The sequence below is a fragment of the Python bivittatus genome, unplaced genomic scaffold (genome assembly GCF_059951505.1).
Source record: "Python bivittatus isolate LINGU-HERP-01145 unplaced genomic scaffold, Pbiv_v1 ctg000700_np1212, whole genome shotgun sequence".
NCBI lineage: Eukaryota > Metazoa > Chordata > Lepidosauria > Squamata > Pythonidae > Python > Python bivittatus.
Genome location: NW_028277098.1, coordinates 48,444,797 through 48,459,072, shown reverse-complemented (window position 1 = coordinate 48,459,072; position 14,276 = coordinate 48,444,797). Strand labels below are relative to the sequence as shown.

At 39.8% G+C, this 14,276-nt stretch overlaps 1 protein-coding gene across 2 annotated transcripts in view; it reads left to right on the top strand.

The window, feature by feature from the left end:
- Positions 1-13,051, top strand: part of LOC103049408 (vitamin D3 hydroxylase-associated protein-like) — a 29,015-nt gene extending 15,964 nt beyond the window's left edge. Inside the window, exons 10-15 of one of the 2 annotated variants that reach the window (XM_007430158.3) lie at positions 164-263; positions 2,670-2,713; positions 4,792-4,831; positions 7,729-7,837; positions 10,486-10,631; positions 12,561-13,051. In XM_007430158.3, coding sequence (XP_007430220.1) covers positions 164-263; positions 2,670-2,713; positions 4,792-4,831; positions 7,729-7,837; positions 10,486-10,631; positions 12,561-12,695 — 574 coding nt within the window. In that variant the 3' untranslated portion in view covers positions 12,696-13,051. The remainder of the gene's footprint in view (positions 1-163; positions 264-2,669; positions 2,714-4,791; positions 4,832-7,728; positions 7,838-10,485; positions 10,632-12,560) is intronic. The other variant, XM_025167892.2, reaches the window with a different exon arrangement.
- The last annotated feature ends 1,225 nt before the right edge of the window (positions 13,052-14,276 follow it).

Genomic DNA, 14,276 nt, shown 5'->3' with positions numbered 1-14,276 from the left:
AAACTAGGATCTCATCTATTTGTGAGGGACCCTGAACTCAAGAATAGTTGTTTTCTTCTCAACTTCCCATCTTCCAATTTGTGTTCCTGTACCAGAAGAAGGTTCAGTTACTAGCTTATACTCTGTAGAATGATCTGCTTTCTTTCCCTTTGTACCGTTTCAGTGATGGAGAATTTGTGGATGCCACTTGGACAAACCAGATTCGTTGTTATAGAATGCCAGATCTGCTGAAGAGAATCTTGGCTCTCCTTTTAATGCCTGTGGTGAGTTCTCTCTCTTTCTGTCTGCATAAACACGCAATACTAATTTTCAGTATGAGTCTCATTTATCCAAAAATGGGGGAGGTGGAGTGTATGGTAACCTAGTAAGAGTTTATAGGATTCTTTCTGGTTCTTTCATATGAGTGGCAGGTCAAGTTAGCTTTTCATTGGTTTTTTTCTGTGTCTAAAAACTCCTGGGGGACATTTCAGTTCTTTTTTCATTGCTTTGGGTCATCATCATCCCATCTGGATTAAAGATAAACACTATAGCAATGCCAGCTAGCTTCTACTGAAATAGATCAGTAAAAAGTGGATTCCACCCCTCACCTAAATTTGTAGGCTAGTCCCAGGAAATTCGATTCAGGAGCTCCTGATGCTGCCATTGATAGATCAGCTGCTGTGATTTCTAGCCTGTAAGATCAAGGGAAATGTCAGATGCTATTAGATAGATGAGGACAGGAAATAATAGCCTTTATGAGATGAAACAGCTTTTCCCAAATTGATTGCCTCCAGATCCATTGCACTTCAACTCCCAGAGAATTCTAGCAAGATTGGGGAAAGAAAGTAGCTTCAAAGCCTAGGTTCTCTTAACTAGGCTGAAAGATTATAGCTCATAAAGCAGCCAATGGATCATACATTAGTATCTTCTCTGCTAGAATAAGGTCATTTCTGAACTTAAATCAAAAAGGATGACAAATGCAGAGGGAGTGAGGTATCTGGCAAGCCAAAGGACTAGAGATGGGACCAATATATCAGCCTTCCTCATCTTCCTAATGGTTTGGGAGTAGAAGGTGACTGGGAATTCTGGGAATTAACATTCCAAAACAGCTGGAAGAAGCAACCCTTGGAGAACATTTCTAACTTGAGAATTAGTTTTTTTGAACACCATGGTGCTCATTCATGAGTAAAATAAATAAGTGCAAAAAAAGGCACTGTTTTAATATTCTGGTCAGTGTTTCAAAAATACCTAAGGTTTAGATGTTTTTGGTTGCCAGGAATAATTCTGCAAGGCTGCTCAAGTCCTTGGAAATAGAGCCCTTGATATACAACTGAAAATGTGATTGCTTCCTTTACTTGCAGTGCTTTTACAAGCTTTTTTCTCCTCATTTCCATTGATTGCTATTGTTGTATTTAAATCAGGAAGAGGTGCTGGATCTTTAGAGAAAATCATGTTACTTTTCTTTTTAAAGTCAAAGCTAAATTGTAATATAAACATGTCTATTTGATTGTCTCCTTCATACACCATCTCAAAATGACTTCCATTTTGAGCTTGGTCGCCTCAGTCAATCTTGTTAACAGAAATCAAGTTCTGGCTGTCTTCTTTATAAAGCGGAATAACCAAGGTGGAAAATCATAATCTAAGAATAATGACCCTGATACAGCCACTCTCAGGTTTTCATATGTTGCTTTTTGATGATTCAATTCCCCCCGAAATGATGGGGTTGAAAGCAGAGTGAAGCACAGAGAAAATAGGATGCCTGAAAAGCTTGATCTTGTTCTGCAAAAACTTTTCTGTAGTCCTAACTCTTCCTGAATTCCCCCTCCCCTATCCAATTCCTAAATCATTGAAAGTATTAGTTTTAGCCTGACACTCCCCTATAAGAAAAATCTTCAACAATCAGTGAAAAAGACAGGGACACTCCAGCTATAATTAACACTTTTTAAAGGCCCACTCATTTTGCTGGAAGAATGTACCCTCTTCTTTTTAAAAGCGTATCACTTTGCTGGTTGGGTTAAACCCAGCTGATTTAAGTGACTGCCTAATTTCACAAGATATGAGCAAATCAGATGAAAGGGATGAGTAATTTCTAACAGAATGGTGCACCATTTTACCAACCAATAGCAGCATTTCCTCTGGAGCTAGTGAACAGATGGCCATCCATTGGCAGAAACTTCTGCCTTATTTCACCTTCTTTCTGGGATTTCCCCCTCCTCCTCCTCCAGCCTAAATGATGTGGTGTCTTGCCAGCATCCTTCCAACATCCTTAGCTGCTCCAGAGCTGTCCCTCTTCTTTTTTCTTCACATGAAATACGAACATGGCAGTAACTCTGGGCAGGGGCAGACAATCTGCTTGCCACCATATTTTGTGTCCACCTTTTAGCCAGTTTGAGGGAATGCTAATTAGCTCCATGGGAGACCAGAACACCGTTATGGATAGAAGATCTAAGGCCAGTGACTGTGTGGGTGTGTCGCATCTTTTGGAAAAAGGTGACTGGCTAAGACAGACTGGTATCCTCTCTCCAAGCTAGCAACCAGAGAATAGCTCAGGAAGATACAGAATTAGGAGAAACAGCCAGGGAACTGCTAAGCACTTAGCAAACTTCAAACACCAGTATTTTTGTTTAGTTTAGCTACTCTATGATGTTCTCTTGCTAAACATGGATTTCTAATGCAGTGTTTTATTTTAGTTTCCACGAATCTCCCGACACCTGCGCGCCCTCCTTGGAGTAGGGTAAGAGAATTTTACGGTACTTACCTCCTTAAATGGGTGTTGTTCCCCCTGCGATATCAGCCTTTTGATGAATCGTGTGTCATCAAGTCAGGGTCAACTCCTAGCAGCCAAAATAGGTTTTCTCCAGGATGACACAATACTTTTGGAAAGAGGCACAACATTTATATGTGCGTTTCATACTTTTACTTTGTATATATAAATTTAATTTTGTATAACTATATTTTTACATGTATTCATATGTGTATGTGTGAATATGTATGTCCATTAAGACCTTCCCAGAGAAAGGAAAGTAATACTTTCCTGGAATGGAAAGTTGAGAAGGCAGAGCAGCCGGGGAACCGTCCAGTGGCAGGAAGTGGTAACTTTAGGTCTAGAGTCAATATTTTCCAAACTGCTGCCAAAGCATCTCAGTTCAGTTAAGATTTTCTTAAACCATCTTAGGCTGGGACGTGGATAGGACAGGAATGTGTATAGGATGTGCATAGGGTACAGTGTGGCTTTGCCCTAAGAAACAGTCCATCTTTTGCTTATTATACTGTATAACCATTTAAACTTTGAAAAAGTATCATGCTGTATTTTCTCCAGGAGAGGGCAGCATTACATTAGCCACTGTACTGCATTTTGGATTGGAAGTTGGACGTAGGAAAATATTTTAATTTGAATGATCTGGAGCAAGCGAGATGTTTGGATTTACAGATGGTTTCATTGACATGTTGTGGAAAGAGAGACATTCCAGTGTACCTAGGGAACTGGGTTCAGGTACTTGTATCAGTTGCCTGAAGGAAATTTACATTTCATTTGTACATTTATTGTGGAGAAGCAAAGAAAGATGTGAAATACATTTAAATCCTGACTATAAGAACATTATCATGAATGACTATCTACTATTATTACTGGAAGTTTTCTAACAACTTCCTGCCACTGGATGCCTTTCAGATGGGTTGGGATTGCAACCCTCAGTCAATCGATCTTTTCCCAGTTCTTCCAAATCCAGTTAAAATTGTCCTGAGCTGTCCTGACTTTCTTCAGATTTATTCAGACTTCAAGACACTATTGGAACGGACATATTTACATTCTGCACATCACAGAGAACTGTCAGTCAATTCGTGCTGATTTGTGAGCCAGTAATGCAGCATCACGTCCCATCTTCTCATAGCTACACCTATAAACCCACCTATCTACTCCTTCTGCAATGAAAATGCTGGTTCCCCAGACATCTGTCGTTTTCCCACTGTCTTCAAACTTCTGATGCAGATCTGCATTTTGATTTTTTAATTTAAGGATAGTAGCAGCAAGCTGCTATGGTAGGATCTAGGAGATAGGGCAAGCCATTAAAATCCCTCCCAGGGGGAGTATAGACCACCCCATCAGGCACAAAGCAACAACATGTTGAACAGTTGGTGTGTTGAAAGAGTATTTTCCTGTTCACAGATACAGGGCCATTGGCACAGGAATATTTTGAAATTGCTCTTCATTGCAAGACCCTGGTTCTGACATCAGGGGATCAACGAGGTGCTCATCTTGCATGAGTATCAAGTCTATGGCTTCATCTGGAAGTCCTCCCAGAGTTTATAGGCAGGATCTAGAGAATACCAAGTTGGGGAAGGAATACGCTAATGTAAAAAGTGGGCAGGCTAGGACAGGTTCAGAGGAGGATGACAAAGATGATGCAGGGATTTCAGGACATAACCTACAAGGACAAAGGGGAAACTTTGGAGAAGAGAAGGCTGAGGGAAGACATGATCTCAGTGCTCAGGTGCATAAAAGGGAAAATTAGTCACTGCCAAGGAGACTAGGACCAGAAATGATACGTATAGGTTGCAGCTACCTAGCTTTCATTTAAATATAAGGAAAGGCTTCCTGACCAGGAGAGTTGTAATAATAGCAGTTTGTGTTTTTAAGAATAGGCTGGACAGGATGGTTTAGTTGTTCTTTCTGCATATTGCAGAGGGGTGGGTGAGATTATCTTTATGGTCCCTTCCAACTCCATAATTCTATGATCCTATGGCATAACAATTTTGTTGGTTTTTCTTTGCCAGTATGCTAATGTAGATTTTCATGAATTCTGCAAATCCTAGGTCAGTGAAAAAACTCTGGAAAAACAATGTGGACCGAATGGTGAGTCATTTTGTTTTTGCCAATTGGCCAAAGATTCTAGTTCTTCTCCCAGTTATTTCCCAACTAGAACAAATGTGCTTTTAAAAAAAAATGTTCATACAGTCCTGGGTCTATTTTTGTGCTTTTCAATATTGAACAGAGAGGAGTGAAAAGAATAGTTAGTGAAGCCCCTTACATCTCACAATTTTCCTATGGGGTTATACCTGGTGTGCCAAATTACATTATGGATTAGAGTTGTAGTTGCAGCAACTATGACTTTTCTATGGCACATCAGTATGCAACTGAGGTGATTGTCATCGCCTGTAACATATGCCACCAGAGAGTTTTAAAGTGGCCAGAAATGATGGCCTAATTGGATTGGATGGTGAAATGGAGAAACCGTCTGAAATTTCTCAACTTCTTTTCCAATCACTCATGAGCTTGTTTGCAGAGCAAAGGTTTTTCTCATTCAGGTTCATGGCTAAAGAAAATGGAATTAGTGCATAAATTGATTTTATTCTCAGTAAACAAAAAGAAGATGAAGACACCTAAGTCTCGCATTTCTTCTTATGTACTAGGAATTCCAGGATCCAATTTAATTAGCAGTAGCCCCATGTACCCTGTGGGACATCAATGGTACCACATGATTGCACAACTTTTGTGCCAGCAGCTGAAGTTCAGGACTTAATTAAGCCTCCTACCTTTTTATCAATACAATGTACATCAGGTATCTATAACAGGAAAGTTGCCAAGCTGGGGGAAAAAAAAAACTATCATAAAGAATACCTTAACACTTTATCAGTAAGCTATTTGATATTATTCATCAGATAGTGCAAAGCTTAAATCTGAATACTCAAGGATATCAAGTTACATTCCTGTGGTTGCGGGGAGCCCTCTTTCCCTGACCAGGTTTATCTCAACTCTAAGGACAAGATCCTAGACTTTGTTAAAATAGGTCTAATATTTGCAGGTGGAAAGCAATTTCATAGCCTCTTCATTGAAATTTAGTTGAATATGTTATAATCATATCAATAATCACAAGTCCTAACTCAACCAGTTGACTGATCCTTCTTGTAATACAAGCATCTTCCATGAATAATTCATCCCACACAGTCATAATTGGCTTCCTTGCAGCAGAGTCCCATACTTTCCTTATTCTATTTTTTCCCCTGAGCATATACCAAGTTGCTAATTAAGCAGAAGTAAACACGTCACTTACTATTGCATTGTTGCATCTCAAAATCTGTTTGCCCATTGTTGTTATTTATTAACACATAACCTGACCCTCACCACAGTAATCTATCAGCCCTTGTCTTCCATCTCAAGTTCCTGTTTCTCCAGTGTTGGGGGTTTCATCTCCCTGGCTTCTTGAATCTGGCCCCTTTAGATGGGCTGGGCTACAAGTCCCATAATACCAGCCAACAGATATGCTACACACATCTGGAAGGGGGAGAAGATTGGGGGAGCATTTAGCATGCACATTACTGCAAAATTAATTTGCACAAAGTGCAGGTCTAGCAGAGCTTCTGAGGTTTTCCATTTGTTCTAAGCAGGCTTGGTATGACCTCCAGCTCTTTTAAAAATGCTACTGGCAGTGCCCTCTGAAACTGGGAGTGTCAGATAACAAGCAGTTGGATAAATAATAGAAGTTAAACATTCATGGTACTTGCTAGCAGCTATTATCTCAGATTGGGAAACAGAATATTTATGCCATGAACTTTGTGCCTATTTTGGAATTAGGGCCTTTCCCCCCTTGCTGATTAAACCAGGACCCACATTTGAGATCTTGAACTGACCCTGAAGGCAGCCTTGAGAGACTACATGTTTCTAATTTACTTTTTTGAGAAGTTAGAATGTAAGGCTAAATTTGTTGGGGAAAGCATATACAATTTTATCACAGATTGAGCTGATGAAAGGGATTGGGTAGATAAATCAGAGGTGGGTAAACCCTGGGGAAAAGAAAGAAGAAAAGAAACTGAAGAGATAGAGTGCCAAGGATATTTTAGTTTCTCTGTCCTTGAGTCTCTAGTTGCTGCTTGTGGTATATGCTTAAGCCTAAAGCTTTCTTTAGCACTCATCAAATTTTTATCCTTAGTTTTGAGAACTAGAAACTTCTCCAGATATTTTTTAAATATTCTGTTCTAACTTGGAAGGATGCCAATGTTTTTCTCTCTCTGTGGGCGGGAGCATTGCCTGCAGTCTGGAAGGAGGCTCTGGTTTACTCGCCTCCTTAAGAGATACTCCTTGTATCCAGGCATCCTTAAGAATTATTGTCCTGTCTCCAATCTCCTCCTGAGGGAGGAGGTTGTTGAGAAGGTGGTTGGAAATCCCCCACAGAATGCCCTAGAGGAAATGGATTATCTGGATCCCTTTCTGTTAGGAGTCAGACCTGGACATGGGATTGAAACTGCACTGGTTGTGCTGCTAGATGGCCACTGTAATGGCCGGGGGGAGTGCACTCCTGGGGATATTCAGCCTCTCAACAGACTTCAAGATCATCAACCTTCTAAACTTCCTGTGAAGACCGGGATTAGAAGCATTATCTTACAGTGGTTCTGCTCCTTCCTGAGTGGTTACTTCCAGTCAATTGTAGGAGGGGAGGAGAGGTCGGTCCAGCAGCTACTCATTTGTGCCCTAGTGATTAGTTGCTCCCTCTTCTGTTTATTATCTACATGAAGCTGCTGGGAGAGGTCATCCATCAGGGTGGGATACAGTATCAGCAGTATGCTGATCATTTCCAACAGTACATCCCCACCCTGTGCCTTACTGGCCATGCCATGGAAATCTTGATCCAGTGCCTGAAAGCTGTAGGGGCCTAGATAGGATAAAACAGGCTAAAGTTGAACACATTGATCACTTTGTGCTGCTAATCGTTTTGTGCGATCATAAACCAGCCATTGTACTTTTTTTCTTCCCAGGCTTACTGTGATGAATTCATAGCAGAATGGAGAAAGTTGAAGCTGGATGTTGTGCTTTGCCCTGCTTTGGGCCCAGCCTTTAATCTAGGATATGCTGGCAAGCTATTTGGTATCAAATCATACTCACTTCATAACTTTCTCTCTACCTTTGTTCTTTTACTTGTTCTAAGATGGGTTAGATATGGAGTGCCCCTTCTTTTTGAAGCTCTGCCATCATTCTTTTGATCTCTCCTGAGCTCCTGAGCTGATTGGGAGGATGGCACTGTCAGGGGAGCCCCCAGATGCCAGTGAATGAGTTTTGATCAAATCAAATCAAATCTTTATTATGGTCATAGACCAGCATAAGGAGGGTGGGGTACAGTCAATTAAGAAGCACAGAAGATACATCAGAGTCTAAAAATAAATGAAAAACTAAAAGATATTAAAACAGAAGGTATATATAAAAGGATATAAGAATCTAAAAGAAAGGGTAGCAGCATTAGATGGATGTAGGGGAGCATAAAGTTCAGTATGTGGAAGACTACATCTATCAAATTATAGACCACTCTAATATGGTGAACTAGATGCTTAATAAGTCTAGTTTCAGTCTGTGTCCTCGAATCTCCCTTGCAGGAAGGCATGTAGAATGAATTAAGGAACCTGTCACGGGGAGAATATTAGTTGGGTGATCAAAGGATATAGTCAAAATGTAGCTTCCAGTTATCAGAGTAAAATAGGAGTGAGGAGGCAGAATCGAGCAGGTTACACTAAAAAGGAAATATAGCTGCTTTCTAGATAATAATGGCAATAATGTAATAAAACAATGAATTAATAATAAAGCATAACAATAATAATAACAATACATTAAAAGACAAAGGTATGCAAATTAGGTCTTATCTGTTTTTAAATATTTCAAGGGAATATATCTTACTTGATGAATTCTCCTATGGTTGAATTATTTGAACACTTTGGAGAACTTGCCTGCAAGCAAACATCACAGTTTCATAATAGTGACAGGAAAGAACATGTAGGGTTTTTTTTTTCCTAAGAATGTTCTGACCAAACCAGCTCTCAGGTTGTCAGGCAAACCAGAAAATACATGCATATGTATGTACATACTGCAGATTACCTTCTTAGATATGACCTTGGTTGATAGGGGTGTCTGTTGGTAAGTACCTCAGTTGAGTAAATTCACTTCTGGGGCTGATCCTCATGTCCTGCTTGCCCCTGTGAGCAGATGGCCCATTAGGGTAGGATCCTTGTCCCCAGACAGTTCTGAAGACAATCTCCACCCATCTTTTCTTGCTCTGGATGAGAAGGGCTATTTTTTACCCTCTACCAGGATAAGGGATGTGTGGTCCATCTGCTGTGCTTTGTTACACTTTGGCAAGGGCCTAGCTCCAAATGGCTAGTGTGCACTGTGGTGGGAACATTTTCCACTCTGGCAGTTGCTGCCATCCATAGTGCTTTAGGTCTGGGCTACTGGGTTGCCTACTCCCTTTTCAAAGGACCTTTCCACATAATCCCAAAGTGTGCTTAGTTTGCAAGGCACATCTCAGGCCTTGCCCTGGCTTCCTATATACATAAAAACATCAGTGATCTGGAGAACAGGTTCAGTGTTCCCGCATGTGTGGGGACATGATGTTCCACAATTGAATAACTGCAGCGACATGGGTTGAGTACACCCTTTAGAGTTCTGTTAGGGCTCACTGGTGAACTGCAAGGCCTTTCTTTTTGAAACTGATCCATCAGTGGATTAATGAAATGCTAGATACATGAACAAAGAACATTCAGCAGTCTTGGGGAGGACTTTGGATGAACTGGGACAGAGAAGCTCAAAGGTGTCACATTGAAGATAGAGCCAACAAAAGATCTGTAAATGGAAGGCATATGGCCACAAAGAGCTGCCCATAGAAAGGAAAGCACTTGATTTCCTGGCATAGGGGGGAAGCCCACCAGACAGGAGCTGTGGTAAGTGGGTCTGGACAGATCATTTCATCAGCCCCATTGCCAAAGCAAAAGGACGGACTGTTCTTCAGAGAGGAGGTTAAGTTGGCTTTTTTCCAGCAGATTTTAGCATGGGAGCCAAGCAGCTTATGGTTGCCATGTGGAACAGCCCTAAGTGTCCATCCTGAACAATTTTGCAACTGTTCTGAGAGTCATTTCAGATGATTTATTTAATGATAAAATAATGCAAGACAAGCATCTGGCAGCCCTGACATTTCAGGTTCATTTCCTTATTCCTTTAAAAAAAAAAAAAATCCCTGAAGAGAAGGTGATGCTGTTTCTTCGCAAGCACTAGATCTTTTCCTGCATTTGAAAATTGTTCCAATTTCCTCAGCTATTACCCTGATGCATAGCTCTCTTGCTACTGTATTCATATAGTTATATGGCAGCTGTGCACCTCAGACAAGGTAAAGACCTATTATAATAAGGAAAATGGTTCTGAAAATGTTATGTCTACATCCTCCCTCTCTCAGGGCAAGCTACACATGATGCTGGCAATTCCTGAACACATATTCAACATATTTTATTGGCTGCTTTTCTGGTAAAAGCCACAGCCTCCCGCCCCACCCTTCGGGCAACTGCATCACTGCCAGCAGATTGTGCTGGTGGCATCTGCCCCAAATGCCTCCCTTGCTGGTGGAGGATGGAAATGTGTCGCATCTGTGGGCTGGAGAATGCATTGTACTGTTACGCTATTAATATATGACACTCACAAAACAAGGATCCGATTCTGTTAAGAAACAAATAACCTGTATGTGGTATCTTTTTCAGTGGCTACTACTTATACCCATCTATATAATGTCTTGAATTTTCCTGCTGGAGTTGTACCAGTCACTACAGTTACACAAACAGATGAAGAAGAGCTGAAGCATTACAAAGGGTACTATGGAGACCTCTGGGATAAGAGAATGAAGGAGGTTAGTTCACAGCAAGAAATGCAATTGCTGTGTCAGGTTATTACTGGAGTCTTCCCTTTATTGTACAAAACTGTAGCAGAGTTGATCCTTCCTTGCTGTTCCTCTGAAATCAGTGAAATTTGGTGACTAGACTCCTTGGAGAAATTTGGTGACTAGTCTCTTTTGGAGAAAAATCAGAGTTGCTTCATTCACTGGCTGTGTTGGGGTTGAGCTGGAGCCTTGTTATTACGAAAGAAAATGGTGCTTTAAGAGTAATTTTTCTAGTATGATTGTGAGTCTGTTTACTTGAAATAGGTCCTACTGAGTTAAGTGTGACTTACCTCCTTTAAGAGAACTTAAGCTATAGCTTGGCATGATCCTTTAAGATGTGAATCTGCCAAAGATACAGCTTTGAGTAGAGTTGGGAATTCTGGTGACTTCATTGCTTCTTGGCAATAATATTGCCAGACTGGATTTGCATTTGAGAATTTCTTGCTGTGGGAAATACTCATTGGAGAGGAAGTTATGCCTTTATGGTATACCTCTAGCTCAGGCCTGCACAATTTGTCAAGAGGAAAGAGTCACATTGATAAATTAACAATCATTGCGGGCCACAAAGGAATACCTGGTGTGCAATCAGCTGTTTGGCAGCTAGCGGAGCAGTGAGGCTTGGAAGCACTTGGTAGTACATCTTTCAGTGTGGTGGTGGTGGTGGTGGTGGTGGTGAATTTGCTACTTTTTAAAAAATGCTGGTGGGCTGAACAAGGCTGCTTGGCAGGCTGCATGTCATAGCCTTTCTAAAACAAATGGGATACAAACAGGTTAGGATAGCGCTTAGAGAAAGAACGTATGATATGGACCCGCAAGTAGAAATCATGTGCCCAGTACATATTTTTGGGCACTCAACCTACATGAGGCCACCAAGATATTTAAATAGGAAAACCAGGTCAAAATGCAAACTGTTAAACATAGCCTGATTTGATGCCCTGCACATGGCAATGCTGGAAAATACATAAAAGTTCTGTACATTGAGCATTACTGCTTGGGTAGTGCCAATATTTGGAAACAACATTTCATATAATGGTTATATTGCAAATATTATAGAAATTTTCGTTATCTTTATCTGACCCTTTATAAAAGTCTATCCTGGATTAGCAGGCATGTAAATTACTTATTATCAGATTCAAATGATACAATGATTTAAAAGTTGCTAAACTTTATTTTATAATAAAAGAAAAATTGTTCCTGTATGGGCATTTTTCTTTTTTCTTCCATTTTTCTGGTTGATGATTGCAATAAAGATCCATCCATCCATCCATCCATCCATCCATCCATCCATCCATCCATCCATCCATCCATCCATCCATTCTTGGCAGCAATAAGCAGTTTGCCATTTCCTTCTCCCAGGTTGTTATTGTTGTTGTTGCTGTTGTTGTTTTTACTTTCTAGGATTTTCTGGAGGTATATAAGTACTAACTCTGCTTTGTTTTTTCATGGTCAGCCAAGAGTGACTTAATGTGTGTGGTGTGTATTGCCATGCTCTTTTAAATTCTATTTTTTTTAAAAAATCTACAGTACAACTTGTTTTTAGGTAGAATTTGACTAGTCACTCTTGGCAAAACTAGGGTATATATTCTTGGGGTATATATTCTTGATCTTGCTGCAACATCCAGGATTATTAGAATTCTTTAGCATTGGGATCTATGTTTTATGGGCAACCCTGTGTTATATATCTCAAAATTTCTAATAGTATAGCCCTTGTAAGCATGTATTCACCTGCCAACTGGTTATGGATGGATGATGGATCTGTATCTCCCATTAGACAGAGGAAGGTAGATCTGCTTATTTTCCAGTAAGCCTCAAGTCACATTGAATTCAAGGGTTGACATGCAGTTGAGAAGCCTCCTGAATGCATTGAGTAATGTCTTACTGTTTGTGTTTCTCCTATAGGCTGTGGAAGATGCTGTTGGGCTCCCTGTAGCCGTCCAGTGTGTGGCTTTGCCATGGCAAGAAGAGTTGTGTCTTCGGTTCATGAAAGAAGTGGAGAGAGTTTCCCATGAGAGAAGGGGAAGGAGAAAAATATGAGTCTGTTAGAAAGAAGCCTGCAAGAAACGTTGACCCTTCTAAATAAACTTTATAATTGACTTATGTGGTTTATTGCTGGGTTAGCTCGGTTATATTTTTACCAATGTTCAGTGACACAAGATATGGAGAGAATAGGACAAGATATGGTTTGGAAAGTAGACAACTTTCAGACAGACAACTTTGAACTGATGCTATCAGTTCAAAGATACCATACCGTTATTCTGTTATTCCTTCCTTCATGCATGGAAGAAGTATTGGGAAAATTTAAAAGAACTACAAATGGAAAATGATAATGTCTGGAAATTGTGTACTGTAAAATTCTGTGAATGAGATAAACTGATGGTGCAATAAAATCCTTTTCTGGAAACCTCAGGAGATGAATCTGGGCAAATTTAAAATTTAAAATCAGTCCAGTGATCTGGGAATTCACTGAGGTAAAAGACACCACCCAGTTACTTTGAATGTAAAATAATTTGCAAAACTGAAATGTCATGCCTCACATTAGCTAGCATGAGAAACACATACAGTGCCTAAAAATAGAAGGAAATTTACAGGCTTAACATCCTTTTCTAGAAACATAAGGACTGCCAAAATATAAAAAAATGTATTTCAGGGATTTTATCTGGTGGTGCCAAGAATGGATCTTGGAGGAAAAAAATGGAAACAGAAGAAGTGAAAAAATCATAGTGAAAGGAAAATGATTGCAAGAAAAGAATGTGTTAGTCCTGTATGAAAAAGCATTGGAAGATAGACTAAACTCCCATAAGAATGAATGGAAAGTAGACATAAGGAAAGAAGATGTGGAAGAGCCTGAAATAGTGTAAAAAAAATTATACTACAGAATGTCGCAGAAGGTTGTGGCATTATGCTAAAGGAAGTTTGGAAAGGGGTATTTGGTGTAGTGATGAAGTAAAAGAGGCTGTAGAAAGATGGGGGGAAAAAGAATAGATAGATTACTTTATTGGCCAAGTGAGGAGAAAAGTTTCAGTGTGTATATAGAGAAAAATATAGTTGTAAAGAATATAAGTCAAAGAGAACGAGGAGTGGTTAAAATTAAAAGAGGCAGAGAACATGAACAAAAGACAGAGTTTGAAGCAGTGTATGAATATGGGGAAAGCAAGGATGGTTTGAAAGAATAGAAAGGTATGCAGAGGTATAGTAAATTATGTTAATGTAAACTCTATTTAGCTGTTCCCTTATGTCATACCTTTAATTACTTTTTATTCCTCTTTTCTATGCTCTGCATATTGGGAATAGGGTGATTAATATGTGTGGTGTGTATTGCCATGCTCTTTTAAATTCTATTTTTTTAAAAAAAATCTACAGTACAACTTGTTTTTAGGTAGAATTTGAGTATTTTTGTTGGTTATGAATATAACTCAATAGTCCTTCCCAAAACATAATACATGTAGTACTCACTTAACAACCATTTGCTTAGCAACTGTTCAAAGTTATGATGGTGCTACAAAAGTTACTTTCAACTGGTGCCCGAAGTTACAACCATCACAGCATCCCCATGTTCACATGATTGCAATCTGGGCGCTTGGCAACCAGCTTGCACTTATGACAGTTGCAGTGTCC